At 40.0% G+C, this 27,100-nt stretch overlaps 1 protein-coding gene across 6 annotated transcripts in view; it reads right to left on the reverse strand.

Moving 5' to 3' along the window:
• Positions 1–839: 839 nt before the first annotated feature.
• mtmr4 (myotubularin related protein 4) overlaps positions 840–27,100 on the reverse strand; it is a 144,951-nt gene continuing 118,690 nt past the window's right edge. For all 6 annotated transcript variants that reach the window (XM_087253106.1, XM_087253104.1, XM_087253107.1 and 3 more), the window contains 11 exons: positions 24,614–24,742; positions 24,166–24,277; positions 22,535–22,730; positions 21,827–22,012; positions 17,849–18,019; positions 16,847–17,004; positions 11,195–11,921; positions 9,289–9,669; positions 7,568–7,678; positions 7,399–7,487; positions 840–4,072 (listed from right to left, as the gene is read on the reverse strand). In XM_087253106.1, the coding sequence (XP_087109232.1) occupies positions 3,895–4,072; positions 7,399–7,487; positions 7,568–7,678; positions 9,289–9,669; positions 11,195–11,921; positions 16,847–17,004; positions 17,849–18,019; positions 21,827–22,012; positions 22,535–22,730; positions 24,166–24,277; positions 24,614–24,742 (2,438 nt within the window). In that variant the 3' untranslated portion in view covers positions 840–3,894. The remainder of the gene's footprint in view (positions 4,073–7,398; positions 7,488–7,567; positions 7,679–9,288; positions 9,670–11,194; positions 11,922–16,846; positions 17,005–17,848; positions 18,020–21,826; positions 22,013–22,534; positions 22,731–24,165; positions 24,278–24,613; positions 24,743–27,100) is intronic.

The following is a 27,100-nucleotide window of genomic DNA, read 5'->3' on the forward strand; positions in this document are numbered from 1 at the left end:
TATAACCGCGCTCGGATCATATCGCTTTCTCACTGTAATCGAACCGCTCCAGGGTTTGTTTCAATCGAGCCGAGACCACCTCACTCAAGTGATCTCGGAGCGATTACTTTGGCGCGGAACAGAGCGCGATTGCCCTGTTCACATATGCCAAACGAACCGCGCTAACTGGGCAATCGAGACATGTTCCAAAACAAAAGTGTAGGTAAGTGTAAGTGTAGTGAAAGCACCCTTAGATGTCTCTCGGCTAGCCTCTGAGCGCCTCAGGATCTCCCCAGAGGAGCTGGGAGAGGGAAGTCTGGGGTTCTCTCCTAAAGCCGCATTTCATCTGCACACAACATTTGAACATAACTGTCGGAATACGCCCCCTTGTGGCAGTCGCACAGAATTTTCAGTTCTGACGTGCACCATGTGAGACAAGCTGTTCTCGCAGCGTCCAAAATAGTGCAAAAGCAGGAACCATTATTTTCTGTGTTCGCCATGGTTGAAGGAATACTAGAAACTCAGACCGCTAAAATATTGGGGGGAATGTGGAGACGACATAAAAATATATATATATATATATTTTTTTTTTATTACTTGCATTTATGAACAGAAATGTTTTTTTTTTTTAAATATAGACGTCTTTTGATTAAAAAAATAACCAAATAAAGTCCTATTTCTCATCTCGCACACACAGACCTGCTTGCACAACACTGGAATACATTGCATCCGGTCTAGTTGCAGGAGTTCAAATATTTCTACGGATCTGCAGCTCAATTCGGATCCAAATTTTCCGCATACGGAGATGATCGGAATAAACATGTAAACCTCAAACTCATTTAACCAAAGATGGGACTCAGTCGGCTGATAAAGATTTATTTAACCCATGGGATTGAACTTGTACAGTGCATTTCTTTACAACAATTATTCACTAAGTGACAAATCTGAGCCACTATACAGACCGGATAACTATACATCACATTTCTGGGTTCCTTTTTTATTATTTTTTTAATGTTTCAACTCAAAATGTGTCCTTCATTAACACCATGAAAAAACAAAACAAGCGATAATCCATCAGACCAAACCCAAACGCTTCTCAGTGTGTGTAGATCAGCTCCTCTATCATCATCATCATTCCTCTTCTTCTGTTGTTGTTTGTTGTTAAGCATCTACCTATTGTACCATTAAACATGTTAAAGTTACAAACCAGTAAGAAAATAAAACACATGGCACTGCTGAGAGGATCAGCGTTAAACACCACACCATCATCCACCGGCTCTGAAAACACAGACCACATGACGGAAAAGAAACCAGAACTCTTAGTTTGAACAAATGTGAGGTGATGCTGTTTGTTTTTCACCAGACACAGAAGACAAAAGCATGAAATGGCCAGTAGTTGACCTGTGTCTGGGTTTTGGAGATCGACGAGCGTTCAGATGAAGTCGTAGAAAAGAAACTAGCGCTAGTTTTGTGGCGGCGCAGTGCAATATGAGTATAGTTACCACAACAACAGACAGGTTAACGGTGCAAACATGATCAGCTTGATCTGCGTCAAACTGCGATGAGTGATTTCCCTATTATCGAGTTCTGATATGTTGGAATCTGAGTTGGATTTTGGCATTTAAAACATTGATTTCACAATCAAACAAGAGAGTGGATTTTCACAGTTAAGCTTAAAGCGCAGTTTCAAAAAGAGTGACTGGAAAAATAAGGATCTTTACGAAGCAAACTAGCAGCTTAAAAGGGAACACTTCACTTTTATTATTCATTTTCACAACGTTTCTAGAGTTAAACAGTGGAGTTTCACCATTGATCAATCCATTCAGCCGATCTTTGGGTCAAGGGGGAGCAGTTTTAGCTTAGCTTAGCATAGATCATTGAATCGGATTAGACCATTAGCATCTCTTGATCATTTTCCTGGTTAAAGCTTGCCTCTTCTGAAGCAACATTATGCATGAAGACTGACAGAAAATGAAAAGTTGTTCTTTTCTAGACTCTTATAATTCAGCCGATATCTGGGCTTGACCCGAACACTTTTAGCTTAGCTTAGCATAGATCATTAAATCGAATTAGACCATTAGCATCTCTTGATCATTTTCCCAGTTAATGCTTGCCTCTTATGAAGCTACATTGTGCATTAAGACTGACAGAAAAATGAAAAGTTGCTGTTTTCTAGGTTGTTATGACTAGGAACTATACTAATTCTGGCATAATAATAAAGGAACTTTACTGCCGACCATGCAGTCAATTTTAATGCAGAAAAGTTCCATGATTATCACGCCACAATTAGTATAGTTCCTAGTCATATCAACCTAGAAAACTTTTCATTTTCTGTCAGTCTTAATGCACAATGTAGCTTCAGAAGAGGCAAGCTTTAACCAGGAAAATGATCAAGAGATGCTAATGGTCTAATCCGATTCAATGATCTATGCTAAGCTAAGCTAATCGTGCTCTCATCAAGCCCAGATATCGGCTGAATTATAACAGTCTAGAAAAGAACAACTTTTCAGTCTTACTGCATAATGTAGCTTCAGAAGAGGCAAGGAAAACCTCTAAAAAGCCTTCATCGGATCAGTAAACAGAAGGTATGAAGCCAATGTTATCAGTATCAAGTTTGATAATGTTGATCATTTTAAGGCCTCTATCCATTTTCATCGGGTTTTATGAGGTTAAATCCATCCATCAGATGAGTCTGCAATAATTCATAATGCCTTATGCAAGTGTAATACTACCATCCTCCAGTTTAGCGCTAATAAAATCACTCTAATCTACTTCAATAATGAAATGCATGATTTAACACACGCAGTAGAAAAATGACCATGAGATGCTAATGGTCTAATCTGTTTCAATGATCTATGCTAAGCTAAGCTAAAAGTGCTCCCGCCAGACCCGGAGATCGGCTGAATGGATTCAACAATGGTAAATATCCACTGTTTAACTGTAGAGGAGCTGTAAAATAAGCGTATTTGCAAAAAAAAAGAAATAAGTGGAGTGTTTATTTAAAGGGACAGTTCACACTAAAATGTAAATTCTGCCATCAATTCCCAATCAAAAACCTGCTCGAGTCTCATCAGTTCAACACAAAAGATGATGTTATTATATTAGTCACTTTTGACGAGATTAACAGTAAACAAAACAGGAGCATTTTTATTTAGTTGCTGTTTTGTTTTGGAGTTTTTAACACATATTCTTTTCTAATATATCTATATCTCTTATATTCTTTTGCTTTGTATAGTTTGTACCTGCAGTGTTTGTTATTGTTGTAAATAAATGCATGTAAAATGTTGAATTTCAATATGTGCAAACAAAATAAAAAAATATCATGGCCAAAAATGTTTGAAATCGGAACCCATTACCTACTATAGTGGGGGGGGGAATACTATGGAAACCACCAAATTCCAACATTCTTCAAAACATCTTCTTTTGCGTATCAACTTGTCGGAAAGTAAATAGTACATTTAGATTTTTACTTTTGTGTGAACCGTCTCTTTAAATCTGTTCAGAAACTGCACGATCAACAAACAAACAGTACATTCAAGCCTCAAACAGCAGACAAACAAACAAACAGCAAGTAAACAACTGCAGATTTCTCCAGTTTTGGTCTCGGATCCCCTCTCTCTGTAGTGCACGAAAAATCATAAGGATACAAAAGTAGAATCATTTTAAATACTGTAGCAGCAGCAGCAGCAGCAGTCTTCTCTGGGTTTAAATAGTGAGCCTCTGGATGATTGTCCCGTGTTTTCCTCCTCTGCGGTGTGACGATGCATATTGATTTCCAGATGCAGAAGAAAACGCTGTTCTGGGCGTCTGAACCTGAACGTCCTCGAGCAGAGCAGCGCTGTGTGTTAGAAACGCTCCCGGTGTGCAGCGGGACGTCCGCTCTGGGTGTGTTTGACTGTAGAGAGCATCGGTCTCTCAGCTGGAGGCGGTGGCGATGGCCTTTTTCAGCTGCTGCGAGCGTAACTCTCGCGTTCGGGACTCCAGCAGCAGGTCGTAGCAGGTATTGCAGACTAGAACCGGGTCGTACAGCTGCTGGTCTGGAATGGGCAGCTTCAGGTGGCAGCAGTCTTTACAAAACACATTCCCACAGTTCCTGCAGGACACACACACACACACACCAGTCAATGTTTCCATCTAAAGATGTAAATTAAACTCAACCATGATCCAATTTGCTGCAGAATTGACAACGAGCAAAACATTTCAGATGTTTTACAGTGTGCTGGAGACATCTGCTGCAAACTTCCCAAAACACACATCATTGGCAGAGCTTTTAGGGTGCTTTCACATCTGTAGTTTGGGTCATTTGGTCTGAACCAAGGGCACTAAATGATACTGTAACGTTCGCTTTGCAGAATGTATTTTGGATAAGTGTGTGCGTTTGTTTGTATGTGGGTGTGTCATTTCATGCATGTGTTACAGGTACGAACGGCATTGGAGGATCCGCATTTCATGCTGATGACGTTGGCCGCTGACGCTGGGTTTGCGCCACCAATCGCTGGTTGGCGTAGCGTTTAAAAGCCGAGCCCAAACTGCAATGGCGATCTCTCTGTCTCTTTCGTTCTCGCTCTTACTCTTTCTGTGGGTCTCTGTGAGGACAGTCTCTTTTGCGAGGGCTCGTCTGAGAGAATGTGTTTTGCTTGTTTAATGCTCTTGTCTAAAGTATGCGATTTAATAATGCAATGTGTTTGCTTGTGAACTTGTCCAGTAACTGACATGTTTGAGTGATGCCTCGGAGAGGTGTAGGAGTAAGTTGCGCGATATACATATACAGCACTCAGATTGATATTTTGTATTAGTTCACTAGGTTCAGGAGAATGTGCTGTTTTCTGTATGTTTTGTTTTTAGTTAGAGCAGTTTAGTTAAGACGTTTGGTGCGTTGAAGATGTTTCTTTTCATGCTTTTCTTTTCATATTTAGTTTAGTTTGGTGAAAACAGTTACTGAGTTTTGTTATATTTATTTCTTTGATTTAAGCACATTCAACTACTTCCTCTCCCCCCAGGTAATTCATCATTTAATCATTGTAAATATTTCTCTTTCACTGTATAATATATTTTCACTGGTTTCATTGGATGTAAGGGAAATAAATAATTGCAGTAATATTTGGTTTTCAGTTTATTTCTTCCTCCATCCGCTTGTCACACACATTAAACTAATGTATGTTATGTCATCTACTCTTAGTTTAATATTAACTTCTAAAAGGAAATACACAGATACATTGCTGCATCTTCTGCCGTCTTTGGGTCGTTTTCACACCACACTGCTGGCTTTGTTCCGAACCAGTTGAAAAGAACCAAAATGCAGTCAACAGACAAAATCCACATCTCTCATTGGCCAGATGTTGTTGAACATATTTCCTAAACTGCTTATCGATTGGTCAGAACTCACGTGTGGGAAAATGCCAATGAACTCCCGAAAGTAAACAAAACCGGCAGACACAAAATGTTGCTTTTACTATGGAGCTACGACTGCGCTGCTGACTGTGTCCCTGCTCATGGTATACTATATAGTTTGTACTATGATTTGATTTGATTTGATGCACAGCGCATCAGCCTACAGCAGCTGGAGTAGTCCAAAAGGCGCAGTACTTTTTGCGGTTGGACCTGTTTTAGTTCAGATCATATTCCCACCATAAGCCCACCGCTCCAGGGGGCGTTTAAAAACGTACTGGGACCAACTCTTTAAGGAGAGGTCTCGGTACGATTTTTTGGTCTGCTTTTGGTGCACACTGGAGTACAATTGCTTTGTTCACACCTGCCCAAACAAACCGTACCAAGAGGGAAAACAAACTCTAGTGCGATTCAACACAACTAAATAAGGCAGGTGTGAAAACACCCTTAGAGTGAATTTCCTTCCATGGTGGTTTATGCTTATGCTACTTGAGTTCTAGGTTTATTTTATTTTATAAAACAATTTAAACTAAGGTTTAGTTTGTTAATTTAAGTTATACCAAAGTCTATAGAATACACAAGACTAGTGTAATGGTCAATATGGTGAATGAAGCCCCGCCTACTAGTACAGGAGCCAATCATCGATCGCTATAGACTGATGTTTCTCTGGGGGAAAGCTCAGACCAGACGTTTGCTTTTATGACAACAAACGCACAGCAATCTCAGCGAATACTTGCTTCACAGACATAAGAAATATATCCACATAAAGCTTGAAACCTCTACTTTTAAATGATCCAACTACACTTGAAAACAAAAGTTTTTCGGTTTTGTAATCTGTGTGAAACGACCACGGGGTACAGTCCGTCCTGTCAAAAGTACATCACATGACAGCCACCACACAATTGCCGCACGAACTTGTAAACAAAGAGTCGCTGTCATTTCTGGAGGAGATTCACCATCAAGATCAAGTTGAGAATTACTCTGTCTGATCGCACTGCTCTTCTGATCATTATCCAGAGGATGAACATGTGTAGATCGAGTGCGCACACACATTAGCTCGGGCACCCTGAAATAATGCAGATTTTGTTTTGTTTCTAATGTTTAGACACTAAAGTTATGTTGTTTAATATTATTGGTGATTCCAAATATGTAATAACAAGCTTGACAAACAGTTTTGGAGAATTTGATGTTTCCCCATTCAGACAGAATGCCTGAGCATACTGACGAGAGGCCTTTATAAAAGGCCACAGAATGAAATGACTTGCCTTAAAGCTAGGATGTCCACACTCGGTCCTGGAGGGCCGGTGTCCTGGAGAGTTTAGCTCCAACCCCAATCAAACACACCTGAAGCAGCTAATCAAGCTCTTACTACATACTACAAACTTCCAGGCAGGTGATTTGAAGCAAGTTGGAGCTAAACTCAGCAGGACACCGGCCCTCCAGGACTGAGTTTGGACACCCTTGCCTTAAAGGGACTTTAGTTATACTACAGGGCTGTTGAATGATTGATTTTGTTTGTGTCAAACTCTGTTCCTGGAGGGCCGAAGCCCTGCACAGTTTAGTCCCAACCCTGCTCCAACACACTTACCTGCAGGTTTTAAGCTTGTAGTCCTTCAGGCTTGTTTGAAAGCTACAGGTAAGTGTGTTGGAGCAGGGTTGGAACTAAACTGTGCAGAGCTGCGGCCCTCCAGGAATTGAGTTTGACACCCCTGCTCTAAGGTGTTATTGTCAGATAAATGCACAGCTAAAGTAGTTCCGGCAGGTTTAGAGCAAATCACATCCCCGTATCACTCCACTGAATGATTTGAGTTATTTCACAGTCAAGAATCACATCAAAACACAACAGTAAAATAAATAATACAATTAACAATACAATTTATTTCCCAGTACTGGGTTGCAGCTGGAAGGGCATCCGCTATGTAAAACTAATGCTGGAATAGTTGGCGGTTCACTCCGCTGTGGCGACCCCTGATAAACAAGGGACTAAGTAGAAGGGAAATGAATGAATGTTTGTGAGTTTTGGGCTCTGACCTGCAGTGGTGGCGGCGTTTGGCGATCCAGAACTCACAGTCACAGTTAAAGCAGTGAGAAGCCATGTGATCCGGGACCCACCGAGTGACCTAAGACACACACACACACACTTGAGTTAAATCTGACAGTCAAACAGAAAGCAGAGAGATAACAGATGAAGATGTCTGACCTCTGTGTCTTTCCTCTCAACTCGATCCCAGCTGCCCTCACTGAAGCGATCCTCACTGCGACTGGACAGAGAGTCTGAATCCTCACTGCCGTCAGATTCGCGCAAACACGTCTAAGACACACACACACACACACACACACACACACACACACACACACACACACACACAAACACACACACACACGTACAGCTGTTATTAAAGTACATATGTAAACAATCAAAGCTAACCATACTGATTTTGTTAGCTCACATTGCTAGTTTAGGGCTATTTAAAATCCTACAAACACCCAGGCAGTAACAATATATATACACAAGCCCAAATCAGAAAAAGTTTGGACAGAATGGAAATTACTCAAATAAAAAAAGACAGTAGAGGTTTCTGAATTTTCTTTGATTCATATTTCACTGCAGACAATATGAACACACTGCAAAGACAAGTTGTGACAGGAGCAGTTTGGGGCAGCAATCAGGTAAATGGTGAAATAATGATGTAATGTGAAGCAGGTGATGTCAGCAGGTGATTATGGTTTAGTACAAACGCAGCATCCAAGAAAGGTCTAGTCGTTTAGGAGCAAAGATGGGCCGAGGATCGGCAGTTTGCCACCAAATACAGTAGAAAATAATTGAAATGTTTAAACACAGTGTTCCTCAGAGAAAGAGAGGAAGACATTCGGACATTTCACTTTCGGCGGTGCAGAACATCATTAAAAGATTGAAGGAATCTGGAGGAGTTTCAGTCTGTAGAGGACAAGAGTGCAAGCCTAAGCTGAACAACTGTGATCTCCAAGCCCTCAGGGGGCGCTGCATCAGGAATCCTCATTCATCTATAAGCCATACTCACCACATGGACTCAGGACTACTGCGACAAACCATTGTCAAGTGCCACAATACATAGTTACATCCACAAATGCCAGTGAAAACTGTACTGAGCCAAAAGGAAGCCCTATGTTAACAGTGTCCAGAAGTTGTGGGATGGGCCATCACACACTGGAAACGAGTACTGTGCTCAGATGATTCAGCATTTGAGGTGTTTTTTGGGAGAAATGGACGCTGTGTGCTCCGGCCAAATATGAAAAGGATCTTGCAGACCAGCAACAAGTCCAAAAGCCAGGGTCTGTCATGGTATGGGGTTGTGTCAGTGCTCTGGCAAAGGTAACTTGTTCTTCTGTGATGCTCCATTAATGCTGAAATGCACAGAGAGATGTTGGAGCACACTATGCTGCCTTCTTTTCCAGGGACGCTCGTGCATATTTCAACACGACAATGATAAACCACATTCTGCACACATTACAGAGTCCTGCTGCGGGGGAAGAGGATACAGGTAGAGGACTGGCCTGTCTGCAGTCCTGACCTGTCTCCAATAGAGAATGTGTGGTGCATTTTGAAGCTTAAACTGCGACAATGAAGACCACGTACTGTTGCCCACCTTAAGACTTGTTAGCAGGAGGAATGGGACAAACTGACACCTCAAACACTTCCTCACTTGGTGTCTTCAGTCCCTAAAAGTCTTTTAAGTGTTGTGAAACGGAACGGCAACATTACAAAGCGGTAAATGCTTTACTGACACAACTCTTTTTGAAGTGTGTTGCAAGATCCAACATTGCAACTGTGTTTTTCCGTACTGTCCCAGCCTTTTCTGATTAGGGATTGTATAATAATAACACTGCCCAGTCCTACACAGCTCCAATGAGAAATGTGTGTGTGTGTGTGTATAAACTTACAATATCGTCCTCGTAGTCCACATCGGGCTCCGAGGGCGGCGTGCAGAACTGTTTGCTCTCCAGTTTGAGCTGCAGCTGTCGAACCTGCCGCCTCAGGACCTCTACCTCCTGCTTATAGCTTGCCTCGATCTGCCTGAGCCGCTGCTGCACCGCGTCCAGAGCCACCGGCAGCCCATCGTCGTCCAGATATGCTGAAGACCCCGCAGACGGGCAGGAGTGGGACGGCAGGAGCTGGCGCAGAGACGGACCTAAAGAGGAAGAGCAGAGAGCGGCATAGCCAGAGCTCTTCACTGCTGAGAACCAGCCTGATTGAATGGGACTTCCAGGAGCACGCAGAGGGTCCCGATGGCAACACGGCCCACCACCAACACTGCTGCCAGCCTGTGATTATACATATGCAGATATTCAATATATCAATAATAGTAAACATGCACAATACTGTACTGTTGAAGTAAAACTCATTCGCCCTGCTGTCTGTTTAAACATTTTAGAAATCTTCTCAAGACTTATAAGAATAGTACAAATTAGCTTTTAGCACAGAATCTTGCCTCTGTACTTAGAGATTGTTTCTCAACTTTGGATTTGCACATTTACGAATTGTGTTTTGAATTTAAGAATTGGATTTACATACTTATGTAATTGTTCAACGAAATCTACGAATTGTGCGAATTTACGAATTTAAATTGTTTAAAATTTACAAATTGGATTTGTGTATTTACGAATAATGTTTTGTGATTTAATGAATTGCTTTGAATTTAGGAATTTAATTTGCGTATTTACGAATTGTATTTTGAATTTAGGAATTGGATTTGTGCCTTTACGAATTATAGTTTGAATTTGGGAATTGGATTTGCGCAGTTACAAATTTTATTTTAAATTTAGGAATTGGATTTGCCAACTTATGTAATTGTTCTATGAATCTATGAATTGTGCTTAGTGTATTTTTAAATAGTTTTGAATTTACAAATTGGATTTGTGTATTTATGAATCGTGTTTTGTGTATTAATGAATTGCTTTGAATTTAAGAATTGGATTTGCGAATTGGATTTTGAATTTACGAATTGTATTTTGAATTAAGGAATTGAATTTGCGCATTTACGAATTTTACTTTGAATTTAAGAATTGGATTTGTCAACATATGTAATTGTTCTACGAATTATGCTTTGTGTATTTACGAATCGTGTTTTGTGTATTAATGAATTGGATTGAATTTACGAACTGGATTTGTGTATTTACGAATCGTGTTTTGTGTGTTCATGAATTGGATTGAATTTACGAATTGGATTTGTGTATTTACAAATCGTGTTTCGTGTGTTCATGAATTGGATTGAATTTACGAATTGGATTTGTGTATTTACACATTGTGGTATGAATTTACGAATCATGCTTTGTGTATTAATGAAGTGTGTTTTGAATTTTTTACATTGTGTTGTATTTTTAAAAAGTTTTAAATTTGCGAATTGGATTTGCATATTTATACAATTGTTAATAGTAAGAATCTACGAATTGTGCTTTGTGTATTTTTAAATGGTTTTGAATTTACTTATTGGATTTGTGTATTTACGAATCATCCTTTGAATTTATGAATCGTGTTTTATGTATTTAAAACATTGTTTTGAATTTACGAATTGAATGTAAATTTAGGAATCGTGTTTTGAATTTATGAATCGTGCTATATAGTAATGAATTGTGTTTTGAATTTTACAAATTGTGCTTTGTGTATTTATAAATAGTTTGAATTAACACATTGGATTTGTGTATTTACGAATTGTGTTCTGAATTTACTAATTGAATTTTGTGAATGTGAATTGTGTATGAATTTTATTTTGTAAATGTATTACTTTTGAGACTGATCTGACTCCATAAATAATCTCAACCAGAAAATCTGAAACTATCATAAGCCTACCTGTGCACGCAGGAGTTTGTTAGCTAGCCGGCGTCCATGATAGCTCCCATGCTGAATAGCGCCCCCACAGGCGGACTGCACCATTCCCTGCACACTGTCCCACTGAGAGCCCAGTAGAGAGAGATCCGGCAGCGGACTGGTAGAAATCAGACGCCGTGCAGTTTTAGCGTACTCCACCGCATGAGGACGCTCTCTCAGCAAAACCAGCGCGCCGTTACGCACTTCATCCGGCTTTTTCACTTCAACACACACACTTTGCTCTGTGAGAGTCTCGACGGAGTCTGATGATGACTCTCTAGTGTTTTCTACATGTGCAAATCCATTACATAGAGAAGCCGTGGAAGTGATTTCTGCAGTTCTGACGTGCACGTCTGAAGGGGGGAGGGGACTGTGTGTGATCTGAGGCGGTGATTGGTTTGAAATCAAAGGAGGAGGGGCTTGTTCTATTGCTAATGGTCGGGGTATTGATGGGAGGGGCTGGGTTGTCAAACATGGCTCCACCCCCTGGTCATCCTCCAGCTGTTCAGATGGTAAACTCTGGTGATTCTCCAGCTCTTCTCTAAGGGCTCCGGCGTCTGGAGCCAGAATCAGGGGTGGGTTGGGCTCCAGCGAGGGCCGTCCCTCCGGGCAGTGCTTGTTCAGGTTGGGGTCACTGGAGGTACGGGTCAGGGTCACACCATTCTCACACGCAGACAGCAGGTTGTCCATCGAGCGTGTTTTTGGGAGCCTGAGGGAAAAGCAAGCAAGATTTGATATCAGTGATTGTTTGTAATGTGATCAGATCTCCACAAGAGGGCAGCATTTCAACACACAACCTGTCACTCCACAGACAATGGTTAAGACTTGTGTTTACTGAGAGATTTAAGAGAGATAAGTATTTACTAAAGTGATTTATTACCTTAAATACAGATTAGTTTTAAGCTCAAATATATTATAATCAGTAATTTGAGTTAATTGAATCTCTTTTAGCAAATAAAAGCATTAACCAATGTCTCTATAAAGGTTGAATGTTGAAATAAAATAAATAATAATAATAATAATTACAATATGAAGAGTTCAGATGGAAAACCTTGAAATGCCGTCTGCAATTTTCTCCTAAAATTAGCATTTTTTCAGCCTCCATATGTTCAGTTATTTCACTTTAAAGGCAATGAACAGAACTTATTTGTCACCATAAAAGTAAACCTGAGCAAGAGTTGAAGAAAAATTATAATTTTACAAGAAATTATCAAGCGGAATTTATGGATTTTTTGCATCTGAACAATATATATATATATATATATATATATATATATATATATATATATATATATATATATATAATTATTATTATATATAATTATTATTTTAAAGGAAAATATTTGTCATTTAAAGCAAACTGCTTTACGCAATTTATTCCTTTCTTAAAAAAAACTTTACAAATATCACCAGACGAAGTAAAACAATGGTATTTAAAAAAATTAGATGTTTTGATTAATAAATTAAAGATACGTAAGGCAGGGGTGGACTGAGACAAACATTCAGCCCTGGCACTGCAGCCATACCAGCCCACATTACCACACCGACACAGCCCCACCCACAGACACGCACATTCACTACTTATACTGGTGTACAGATGGTGAAATAATATAAGCAGTAGCATATTTAATAGATATTTAAACATTTAATGTATGTGACAAACAAAAACAACCCGTTTAAAACAAATTTATAAAAACTAAATAAAAAATAATTTCTGTAAAATAATAATGTGAATCTTGTAGAGTCCATGTGCTGTCTGTTTATGCAGTTTGCCTGCTATTACTTATTATAGGAGTAACCTGTGAATGTGCATCACACTTACACACCCACACAATCTGTCCATCTCTGACAATTAGCTGTTTGTTTGACATTCTTGCTGGATTTTGATTACGTCCACGTAACCTCTGATTGGGTCGCCCCTCTTGAAACCATTTGGCCATCGCCAATTTGACCAAATGCTTAACATTTACTATTATTATTATTAATTATTATTATTATTATCACTATTATACATCTTGCAGGAGATAAAAGCTGCCTGCATGCAAAAACTATCCATATTAAAAAAAAGAAGAAAAAAAAAAAAAAAAAAAAACTGACCGGCCCACATTTAAAAAATGGCCCGGCTCTTCTGGCGTTTGCCAGATGGCCAATCCGCCCCTGGCAGTAGGTGATCTGCCAAAACGCTAACCGCTTAGCATATTATCTTTGAACGGCAGGGAGGGACTGTTTCAAAGCTGCGCCTCCTGAAATCACGAACACATGCACTAAGACATGACGGCAGACAACCCACTAGTTCATGTCATTCGCCAGTTGGAAATGTAGTCAGTGTTTGGCCGGCGGCGTGCAGGAATTACACCTATTACTAAGCTATACTTACATGCTATTTCAGAGCGGATATTCAGAGTAGTGGTAAACAGTATAGGGAGCGCATCACAGACTGTCAGTGTTCAAAAATGAACCGATGGGATGTGGATATAAAAGCATCTTCAGCTCAGTAAAGCAGGCTAGGCGGAATAGTGGTATTTACTGATGTTTTGTTGTTAAACTAAATATAAATGTAAATGATCAATGCTGTAAAAGGACCTTATAAAACTAAAAATAGTCACATCAATCTTTCACCGGGAGATTTCAGTGGCTGAACAACACTTCTGTGCATATAACCCATTTGCAAAACAACCCAATCTACATCAGCTCTGGGTGACTTAAAGAGTTTTAAACCAGCACATGACCTGTCTAACAGAAATACATAAGCCATGGTGTCTTCATTCCTTCAGCGTGCAAAACTAACTCCAATATTGATTCAGGATTTTTAAAAGTTTTGATTCAGCATTTGAGTTTACCGTGACTGTCTCATGTGCACGTGTTCCATGCTGCTAAAAACACTATTAGGACACATATATATGTAACGAAATAAATATATAATATGTTAATAGCTCATTATTAAATCCTGCTTTAATGGGAGTGCAGTTCCTGCTAGTTTGCCGGTGGCGCTATTGCACACAGAGTATAGACTGCAGCAGAGTTAGGGAGAACTGCTGTGGGTGAGTCGGGTTTGTGTTAGCTCCACACTAAAAGATAAAAATATCATTTACATATATATTACATGTTGTTTTGCCAAAAAAAATGGAAGTAGAAGAACTGTTTGGAGAGACGGGTCATCAGAGTTGTGTTTATAAATGTGCTACAATGAAGGTTTTGTTTTCATTTCTTTGCTATGAGAGCGCAGCAGGACTCAAGTGTGGAATACAGTGCACATGACGTTTGTACAGAACAATTTTTACCCGAGAGCTTTTCTCATCTGGAAATGGTGAAATCTGTATTTGCCGCTCGTCTCCTTTTGATAAAGACCCGGCTCCAGTTGGTGTTGATTGTCCTGTCTCTACAGATTTGGTAATCAAAGATCAGTGGTCTTTGTTTGTTTATTCAGAGATAAAGTTAGTTCATATGGTCAGCAGTACTCTTTCAGTGTTTAAACATATCCTTAGTCAAAATGATTTTGTTACTCAGTTTACAGTATGTTAATATCACTACATTATTATAGACTGAAAGATCTGCTGTAAATGCTGCTCTCTGAGTGTAAACATGCAAACACCGCAATCAAACTATTACCGACATGTAGGATTTTCGCCGCATTTTGTGACAGGATAGTCTATACACACACGGCTTTCTGACGCTACCTACCGAGTGCATCTAAGTTACAGAGAAATGCAGAGAGTTTTTTTCTCCTGTTCACTGTGTGGTATCAAACACTCCATTAAAACTACACTCTTCCAGCAGTTCCTCATATGCATTATCTGGTTTGTCACAGGGGGCATGCATGAAATGTTCCTGAATGAAAGTGAAAGAGCCAAACTGCAGTTAAAGTCCACAAATGAATAATTTGGCAAATTATTTGATTACTGATGTTCATGTAAACACAGTCACTGTCTTTCTCCCCTACAACTGTGCTGAGGGGTTTCGTGGCCCTTCAAAAAATGTAAATCATGTTTATTTAAGGAAATACATATTAAAATACTATGACAACTATTGCAAATGGTTTTGTGAGGTTTTCTAAAACCCTTGTTACTGTATCCATAATTATTTATTACAAATAATGACTGAAGATGTCAATAAAACTGAATTATGAGCTGGAGAGAGTCCTGCAGTCTGTTTACTGGAATCTGCTTGTGGAGCTGGAGCAGCATCATAGATGGTTTTCAGGGAAGCTCTCTGGAAAGAGGCCAGATAAAGATTTAGGCTACGTCTCAATCAGCTCCCTATGAGGGCTGCACAATATATGATTTCAGCATCAATACTGCAATGGGGGAATCTGCAGAAGTCACATCACAGGATCTGCAATCTCGAGTTGGGATTATATTTAACACATGAATAGATTGCACAGTTTAACCCTTATTTAATAGTGTGAAAGATTTTGTTTATTATTATTTTGAGGCCTGTGGCCAAATTTTTAAGTAGATTTAAACCAATGACTGTAAAAAATATGGACGACGCGACAGCCCCTTTTCCCATTGAACGGGCAAAACGCCTGCTTGACGGGCACAAACTGTCGCAAAAGACTGCTGAAATTGGAGCCTTGACATGCGCAGAAGGACTGTCTGATGGAGCCAGAGGAGGAGCCGCGAAAATGAGCGGAGTCGAGCTTCCAATCAAACGCTTTATGTAAAATCAACCACGCCCCCCGAACTTCTCAGCATGCGTTTGTTGTCATATCAACACAGATGGATGTAATAACGTTAACAAATATGAGGGTTTTATATATTCAATCGCGCCAGCTTCGGGCCTTCGCGGCGTCGCGGGCTGATTCCGGCTCGCATGCGGCAGCGCCGGCTCGCTCGGCCGCCGCATCTGGCTCGATTGACTCGGGCTGGAATTGGGCAGTGAGTCCAGGCATCTGGAGTAGGTCCAGCAGAGGTAGTCAGTCTGAGCTCTGAGGGGTAAGTCTCCGGCAGGCGAGAATCTAGCCGGAACTGGCCCGAGTGTGTTTTGCTATCTGGGTGGTTAGGCGTGTATCAGCAAACTAATAAAGCCCGAAAAAAGCCCTGACCTTAGCGAATAAACAGTGTTCCACCAGGATCATGTGTGTCAGAAACCGTAGTTTACTGCTGAACTCATTTTATCATGGTAAAATAACACAGAAATCGAATAAGAACACTTCAGTCTCCTGCCGAAGCTCAGACGCGCTGCTTTGAGAAACTGTCAATCACAGCTGTCAATCACGATGACATGCCCAGCATTAAATTACTGCTAAAAACAAACTGTTTACAAAAATGAAGATCTGCACCTATTTCAGCACAATAACCAGTGCCTTAAACGACCAGAACTATCTTTCGGGACATTTTATTGCAAGTGTAATATTTTTTTTTATTTGGGCTCAAGTCTCCTTCATTAACACGGAGGAGGCGGGCTTTATGACTTATACTGCAGCCAACCCCCAGGGGGCGATCTAACGGCCGAGACCTTCACTCAAACGCAGGCTTGCGGCACACTTGATTTAAACCCCTTTGAACCAATTAAATAACCAACCCTTGATTATTCCATTTCTGTACCACAATACTGTTCAACTCCAGCCAAAACTATAAAGCGCTGTTCATTTTACTCACACAGTGAAATGGTTTTGTGTGTGTGTGTGCTGACCTGTCGAGGGAGCGAGAGCTGAATTCTTCTCGGTCTCCAGCACCTGGGCTCAGGTAAACCTCCACGGCGTCTTCAGCTGCAGTGCAGGGCGATGATGAGGGCAGATACACTGCAGTCCACAGCTGAAGAGCACGAGTGTGACACACCGGCTGGAGGACCTACAAACACACACAATAATCAGTATATAACACACACCGGCTGGAAAACCTGCGCGCACGCACACAAAATACTTAACATTCCCTATATAACACACCGTCTGAAGGACCTACGTACACACACACGCGCGCGCGCGCACACACACACGCACAAAATACTTAACATTCCCTATATAACACACCGTCTGAAGGACCTACGTACACACACACGCGCGCGCGCGCACACACACACGCACAAAATACTTAACATTCCCTATATAACACACCGTCTGAAGGACCTGCACACACGCACACACGCGCACACACACACACACACACACACACACAAAATACTTAACATTCCCTATATAACACACCGTCTGAAGGACCTGCACACACACGCGCACACAAACACACACACACAAAATACTTAACATTGCCTATATAACACCAATCTGAAAGACCTGCGCGCACGCACACATGCACACAAACACACACACAAACAAACACACACACACACACACACACACACACAAAATACTTAACATTCCCTATATAACACACCGTCTGAAGGACCTGCACACACACACAACATTCAGTATATAATACACAGCTGCTGGATGACCTGCAGACACACACACACAATACTCAACACTCAGTATATATAATAACACACATCAGCTGGAGAACATGCACGCACACACACACGCACACACTCAGTCCTTTTCCCACCACTTATGTTTAATCACAGAGAAGCTGTGAAGATTTGTTTGCCCCATGAGAATCAATTACAATCTGAATAGGGCAAGTGTGTGTGTGTGTGTGTGTGTGTGTGTGAGAGTGTGTGTGAGAGAGAGTGTGCTCTCACCATGTCATGACAGGGAATATAGAGGAAGTTCTGGAAGTTCTTGTTTCCAGTGCGCAGAAGAGACCAGATAGAGCAGGTCCTCTTGTAGACGTTACGGGTCTCGCGCTCTTTACCGTTATTACACAGAAACGTGCCGTACAGACACGAGTATGTGTGCTGGACCAGCTTCACCTGTACACACACATACACAATACACACTTTGATAATCAGTGCACAACCACAGTTTTTCACAGTATTTCCTATATTAATTTTTCTTCTAGAGAAAGTCTTATTTGTTTTATTTTGGCTAGAATAAATGCAGTTTTAATTGTTTTAAACCCATTTTAAGCTCAATATTAGTAGCCCCCTTCAGCAATATTAGTTTTCGATTGTCTCCAGAATAAACCACTGTTATACAATGACTTGCCTAATTACCCTAACTTTACCCTAATTACCCTAGTGAAGCCTTTACATGTCACTTAAAGCTGAATAATAGTGTCTTGAAGAATATCTAGTCTAATATTATTTACTGTCATATTTCTATCACTGTCATCATGGAAAAAAGAAAAGAAATCAGTTATTAGAAATGAGTTATTAAATCAATTATGTGGAGAAATTTTAGAAAATCTCTATCAAACAAAAAATGGGGTAATATATATATAAGGGGGGGGGGGGGGGTAATAATTCACACTTCAACTATAAAAAAATAAAATAAATAAATAAATAAATAAATAAATAAATATATATATATATATATATATATATATATATATATATATATATATATATATATATATATATATATATATATATATATATATAAATTGAGTTTCTTAATTTTTAATTAGAATAAATTAATCTGAGATCACTGCCATAATCACTAAATGCACTACAGAAAGTTCTCACGCACACATTTAAAATATATATTAATATGAATTTTTAAAACTGAAGACTATATTGTTTCACCACAGTAGTCACATCTCAGGATTCTTAATGTCAAGTAGGGAGTATAGGCACTACAGTTTAAAATGCATGTAATTTGTGAATCAATTGCAAAGTTTACCCAATGTGAAGTTTGCTTAGTTATTTATTCATTTATTTATTTATTTAATGTTTTAATGCCAGAAGCATTGGCTATATTCATGGCAACACTTGTACTAAATATTCAATTTATAATTTACAATCATAACAGTGTAAATATACAAAAATATACAAACAACAACAACAACACTGATTAAAAAAAGTCATAAAAGTTCTTTTAGTTACAGTAAAATTCCTCCAGAGGACACATTTATAGGCCCCGTTTACACTAATGCATTTTTGTTTTAAAAACGCATAAGTTTTGCTAGGGTTACGCCATCAGTCCACACTACGCCGGCGTTTTCGAGCGCCGAAAACAAAGCGTTCTGAAAATGATGGAGAGGCCGTTTTTATTCTAAAACGCTGCCGGAGGCGGGGCTGCCGAGATTCGCTACCTGATTGGGGCTTTTGTGTCATTGCGTATCCTTCTCTTATTCGTCAAGCCTCTATCACATGACTATAACACATGGCTTTAACGCTACCGCAAGACAGCAGACCAGCCTTCACTGTAAACAACAACATGGACACAGAAATGGGAGCGTTGTTTGCTCTATTGTCTGTTTTAGGCGCCATTGTGCAGTTATTCATTTGATACGTTTAGTAACAACTCGACCTCGTCGTCTGTCCACAAAAATACCTCTCTTGCTTTCTTTGCCATCGCGTTCATTGTTCAACCGGCGTTTGTTGACTAACAATAACCAAATGCCGAGCGAGACGCATGCTTCCTGTTTATACTAGAACGCGCATGCCCAGAGTGCCGAATGGTCACGGGATATACGTTTTTGGTTGCGTAGTGTGGACGGAGAGATGTTCAGAAACGCTAGGTGAAACACTAGTGTGGACGCGGATGGTTTTTGATCTAAAACACCATTTTAAAACTAAAACGCACTAGTGTAAACGGGGCCTAAGACATGTCCCTTCAAATATATAAAAAAATAGAAAAGGTGTGAACCTACACTGGTCTCACGGTTCGGTTACATGCCATCAATTCGGTTCAATTCGATATCTCAGTGCATCGACGATGCTTTCCATACACAGTTTTTATATTTAAAATATATATTTATATTTTTTATTTGATGGGCTATTGCAAGCTGTCTGTATAAACACACATACACATAGACACACAGCAACAAGCAAGCGACACACAGCATCACACTCTCTCTCATTCACACGCAAACACACACACGCATGTTTGCTCGCTCGGGAGCGATATTGTTAAACCGCCCGCTCCCGTTTAAATTACACTAGAGTTACGGACCACTCCCGTGCTTTATTCGGAAATTTATTCCCGCGCCGCAAGAAATCTGGTCGGGTCCCGCTGCAGACCTATAGGCAGAAGTTTCCCTGTAACAGCCGAGAGGAGAGGAAAAGTCACAGCAGCAGATCAAATGTCCACAGTGAGCGAGTGAGAGAGAGAAATAAAATAATAGTTTTATTTATTAATAAATTTTTTAAGAAATAATTTTAAACTTTTTATTATTATTATTGCTATATTTATCAAATGTATTGTTTTTTTATCAATATATTTTATCTGTATTATTATTATTTTTTCAATGGTTTTAATTAGAGGTGTGAACCTATACTGGTCTCACGGTTCGGTTACGATTATCATGCCATCGATTCGGTTCAATTCGATATCTCGGTGCATTGACAATGCTTTCCATATATAGTGTTATATTTTAGGGGGGGAGGCTATAACAAGCTGTATAAACACACAGACACACAGCACCACACTGTCTCTCATTCAAACACATTCACAAACATAGACAGCACCAAACAAACACACACACACACACACACACACACACACACACACACACACACACACACAAACAAACAAACAAACACACTTAAGCCCTTGCAACAGGAGAGCTCGAGCTGAGCGGAGCAGAAAAACGAAAAAAATTAGCACTTTTCCAATGGTCCCTTACAGAGAGCTCCTCTCAGCGCGAGCTCTGCCGGCTAAAGTAAACGCAGACTACGAGGGCTTAAACGGAGCAGTGCTCGTAATGTCGAGCGAAAAAAAGAAAGACAGCTGTGAAACATAACCAGCTTTGTCTTTCTGTAGGAAACACACTTCAGATCTTTTTAGGGTAAGAGGTTTTTGAATTATTGCCGTCTATAACTGAAAGTGTGTCAGGAAAATCAAAAAACAAAACCAACTGAACTGCGCTCATTTCTGGCGCCCCACTGGATATACAGCTCTCTTAGAATTTGCCTATGGTGCCTATGCCACGGGCCGGCCCTGAGTTGGCTGAGTGTTGTAAATAACGGCGCTCACCTCCCTCGCAACAGAGCGCGTAGGAGATAAATGACGTCAGTATATAATAACCGGTTATGATTATTACTGAATCGATACCGAATTGTCCGCGTCTGCATCGCGGTGCACTGAAGAAACAATTAATTTTGACACCCCTAGTTTTAATATATTTCATATTTGAAGTGCTTTGGCAATACTGTCCTGAATGTCATGCCAATAAAGCAACTTGAACTCAAAATGGAGTTTACTTTCATTTTCTCAGTAGCAGTAAAATAGGAACTTCTGCTGTAAGTGTCAGTGAAAGACGGATTCTGCAAACACACACACAGTAAAATTGTGTTTTCTTAGTTTCTGTGTTAAGTAGTTGGAGCGTTTCAAATCCCGCTCGCCTCCCTCGCTATTGTTATTGAACCGATACCTGCATCACGGTGCACCGAAGAAACAATTAATTTGGACACCCCTATAAAATAGCAGTGTTGTGTTCATATTTTTGTTTACATTTATTTATCTAGCACCGTAGTCCTGCGAAACATGACATGTCCTTCCACTGTATGTCCACACATGCAGCAGAATCACAATAAAGCAAAACTTGACTCATAATATCACCATTTCTGGAGTTAAAAGCAGAGTTTTAGCAGGAATCGGTGTATTTAACGCACCAGAAAGGCCTCGTTGAACTCGAAGAGGCAGGGGAACTGCTTGAGGAGCTGATGAACACAGTCCAGCCACTGCAGAAACACCGGACACTGCTCACTCACATCATCCCCGTTCTCCTGATGACCACAGCGGTCCGCAAACTTATGACCGAAATCCAGCCACTCCGTCTCCACCAGAACCTGAAAACCCTAAACACGCACACACACACAAACACACACATAGGTCACAAAGCTGTCAAATACTGTCATTTTCTTTTTCAGATATTTCCCAATGACGTTTAACAGATTCTGGAATTTTTCACAGTATTTGCTGTAATACTTTTTCTGCTGGAGAAAGTCCTATTTGTTTTTAAATTTTTTTTTTTTTTTTTTTTTTTAACATAAAAATTAAGGTCAATATTGTAAGTCCCCTTAAGCTATGTTTGTTTTTCGAAGGTCTATAACACAGGTGTCAAACTCAGTTCCAAAAGGGCCGCAGCTCTGCACAGTTTAGTTCCAACCCTAATTAAACACACCTGATCAAGCTAATTGAGTCCTTCAGGCTTGTTTGAAAGCTACAGGTAAGTGTGTTGGAGCAGGGTTGGAACTAAACTGTGCAGGGCTTCGGCCCTCCAGGAATTGAGTTTGACACCCCTGCTCTATAACAAAATAAATATAAATGTCGACTTTATTTTCATGCATTTCCTCGAAATCAGATGAGTTTATTTTTACCTCTATGGTTCTGTAGAAGGGGTCCAGAAGGATCTTAGCGAGGGCCACAATCTGAGGTGTTCTGTCCCATCCGTCTGAACAGTGGACCAGCACAGGCCGGCCGTCCCGCTCCAGCGCCGAGCACACCAGACTGGCAGCTTTCAGCATGACAGACAGATGCTGCAGCCAGCGGGTGCTCTCCAGAGCCGACAGCCAACTGGAAGAAAAACACATATTAGATAGAGTTAAAGTCAGAATTACTCGCCCTCCTTTAATTTTAATTTTTATTTTTTAAATATTTTCTAAATGATGTTTAACAGAGCAAGGAAATGTTCACAGTATGTCTGATAATATTTTGTCTTCTGGAGAAAGTCTTATTTGTTTTATTTCGGCTAGAATAAAAGCAGTTTTAATTTTTTAAACACCATTTTAAGGTCAATATTATTAGCCCCTTTCAGCAATTTTTTTTCGACTGTCTACAGAACAAACCATCGCTATACAATAACTTGCCTAATTACCCCAACTTTACCCTAATTAACCTAGTTAAGCCTATTAATGTCACTTTAAGCTGTATAGAAGTGTCTTGAAGAATAGTCTAATATTATTTACTGTCATCATGACAAAGATAAAATAAATCAGTTATTAGAGATGAGTTATTAAAACTATTATGATTAGAAATGTGTTGAAGAAATCTGCTCTCCGTTAAACAGAAATTGTGGGAAAAATAAAAAGTGAGGCTAATGCTGTGTTCACACCAGACGCGGAATGCGCGGATAAATCGCGCTATTCGGGCGTGAATAGTCGCGTGAACATTTGAGGTTACTCGCTTCATTCGCGCGTCAAATTCACTTCAGAACAGACGCGGATTCGCGTGATGGGCAGGGCTTCTGTCTGCCCCGTGACTCTAGCTTCATAGCTAAATGGCTAACATGGATTTAATGAAGAAAATAACAGTGTTTATGTGCTTTATGAAGGATGATAAACAGCGTCGATACGTTTAGGTTCCTGTCTGAGTCCACTACATCCTTTCAGATGTGCATCCAGCTCTTTAAGCTCATAAACTCCTCCAGAAACTGAACCTGGCTGATGGAGGTTTTCAGCGGTGCTTCTGACTGAGCCCAGCCCAGTTTGATGAACTTCTTGTCGGTGTCTGCTGGGGGATTTCCTCTGGGACACCGACAATAGGCGATACATCACAATCACGCCCCCACAAGAGCAAGCTCCTGATTGGTTAACGCGGCGCGAATGTCCGCTGAAGTTCAGATTTTCGAACGCGAGTGATTCGCGCGAAACGCGCAAAACGCTCAATTCGCGCCACCACATTCGCACCATACGCACTGCGCAATTCTCGTTATTCGCGCCGCGCCATTCGCGCATATCGCGCCGCAGGATGTCTATTTGTGCGTTTGCATTGACTTAACATGTAAATCACTTGCGCTTGACGTGCCTTCCGCATCTGGTGTGAACGCAGCATAATAATTCAGGGGGGCTTATAATTCTGACTTTAACTCTATATTAACATAATGTATTTTGATTTTTGCTGCAATTTTCTTATGGACATTTTCTCAATGCATTATTTCAATGTTTATTTGGTGGTTTTTAGACTTGCATGATAAAGCAAGCATGATAAATAATGAAGGATTGGCACTCACTTTCCAGGATCTGGGATCTGACTGCAGACGGCTCTGAGCGACTGAAAGCTGTTCCTGATGGAGTGGATGTTGGCCATGCCCATGAACATCACCTCACAGTTGGGATAATACTCTGCAAAAACACACATCAGCAGACTTCAGCGCACACACACACACACTGAAGTCCAGCATACTCATCTGGGGCTGTACTCACTAAACATTTTAAACTATAGAAGACATCAAAACTAACCATATCGATGTTGTTAGCTCACATTGCTAGTTTACTGCTGAACAATTCATCTGTGGATGTCATTTAGGAAACAAATAAACTTGGTTGCCCTTGGTTGTGCCCTAAAAGTGAAATCTGAAAACGCACTTTAAGACATTTTAAGACCCCACGGACACCCTGGGTATTAAGAAGCACCAAATGTTTATTTGGTGCCCCGATGTAGTGTTGTCCAGCACTGACCTTCACACTCGCAGCCGCCTCCTTTGGCGCGGTTGGCCACGGCTGCAGTATAGGAGCGAGCGTCCAGAATCAGCAGCTTTTGTGCGGCGGCGCTGGAGTCTGGAGCAGGACATCCCGTCAGAGACGAGTCTGATGAGGACAGAGAGAACACACGCTTACACACAAACACTAGCACACTGCATACTCCATTGTATACACTGCATACTGCCTTACATACACTGCATACTACACTAAATGCTTCATACTACACTACAAACACTGCATACTGCACTACATTACACACACTGAACTACTTTACAAACACTACACTCTCCATACTACATTACCAACACTGCATACTACACTACATAAACTACATACAACACACCGCATGCTGCATTATATATACTACATACTGCATTGCATACTTCCTTATATACTGCCTTACATACACTGCATACACTTCATACTACACTACATGCTTCATACTGCACTACAAACACTGCATACTGCACTACAAACTACATTACACACACTGAACTACTTCACAAACACTACACTCTCCATACTACATTACCAACACTGCATACTACACTACATAAACTACATACAACACACCGCATGCTGCATTATATATACTACATACTGCATTGCATACTTCCTTATATACTGCCTTACATACATTGCATACACTTCATACTACACTACATGCTTCATACTACACTACAAACACTGCATACTGCACTACAAACTACATTACACACACTGAACTACTTTACAAACACTACACTCTCCATACTACACTACAAACACTGCATACTACACTACATAAACTACATACAATACACCGCATGCTGCATTATATATACTACATACTGCATTGCATACTTCTTTATATACTGCCTTACATACACTGCATACACTTTATACTACACTACATGCTTCATACTACACTACAAACACTGCATACTGCACTACAAACTACATTACACACACTGAACTACTTTACAAACACTACATTCTCCATACTACATTACAAACACTGCATACTACACTACATAAACTACATACTGTACAACACACCACATGCTGCATTACATATACTACATACTGTATTGCATACTTCCTTATATACTGCCTTACATACACTGCATACACTTCATACTACACTACATGCTTCATACTACACTACAAACACTGCATACTGCACTACAAACTACATTACACACACTGAACTACTTCACAAACACTACACTCTCCATACTGCATTACAAACACTGCATACTACACTACATAAACTACATACAATACACTGCATGCTGCATTATATATACTACATACTGCATTGCATACGTCCTTATATACTGCAATAAATATGCTTTATACTACACTACATATGCTTCACACTACATTAAATATGCTTCATACTACACTACATACTGCATACTATACTACATACACTGTAGTGCACATTACATACACAGTACTATTCAACAAACAGTACATTCTCCATACTACATTACAAACACCGCATACTGCACTACATTACATACACTGTACTACTATACAAACAGTACATTCTCCATACTACATTACACACTGCATTCTACACTACATACTGCATACTACACAACCTACATACTACACTACTTAAACTACATACTAGACACTATACACCGCATGCTGCATTACATGCACTACATACTACATACAATACACTGCATGCTGCATTATATATACTACATACTGCATTGCATACTTCCTTTTATACTGCAATAAATATGCTTTATACTACACTACATATGCTTCACACTACATTAAATATGCTTCATACTACACTACATACTGCATACTATACTACATACACTGTAGTGCACATTACATACACAGTACTACTCAACAAACAGTACATTCTCCATACTACATTACAAACACTGCATACTGCACTACATTACATACACTGTACTACTATACAAACAGTACATTCTCCATACTACATTACACACTGCATTCTACACTACATACTGCATACTACACAACCTACATACTACACTACTTAAACTACATACTAGACACTATACACCGCATGCTGCATTACATACACTACATACTGCATTACATACACTGCATACACTTCATACTACACTACATGCTTCATACTACACTACATTCTGCATACTACATGTACACTACAAACAGCACTATATTACATACACTGTACTACTCTACAAACACTACATTCTCCATACTACACTAAATACAGCATTTTACACTACACAGACTAAATACCACACACTGCATGCAGCATTACATACTACATACTGCATTGCAAACAATGCATACTTATACTTATGCAAACTGCATTACATACACTTCATACTACACAACATGCTTCATACTACACTGTATACTGCATACTGCACTAAATTCCCTAAATACACTAAATATGCTTCATACTACATTAAATATGCCTCATACTACACTTTATATGCTTCATACTACATTAAA

Source organism: Danio rerio, chromosome 5 (genome assembly GCF_052040795.2).
Source record: "Danio rerio strain M-AB ecotype USA chromosome 5, GRCz13ab, whole genome shotgun sequence".
NCBI classification, from domain to species: Eukaryota; Metazoa; Chordata; class Actinopteri; order Cypriniformes; family Danionidae; genus Danio; species Danio rerio.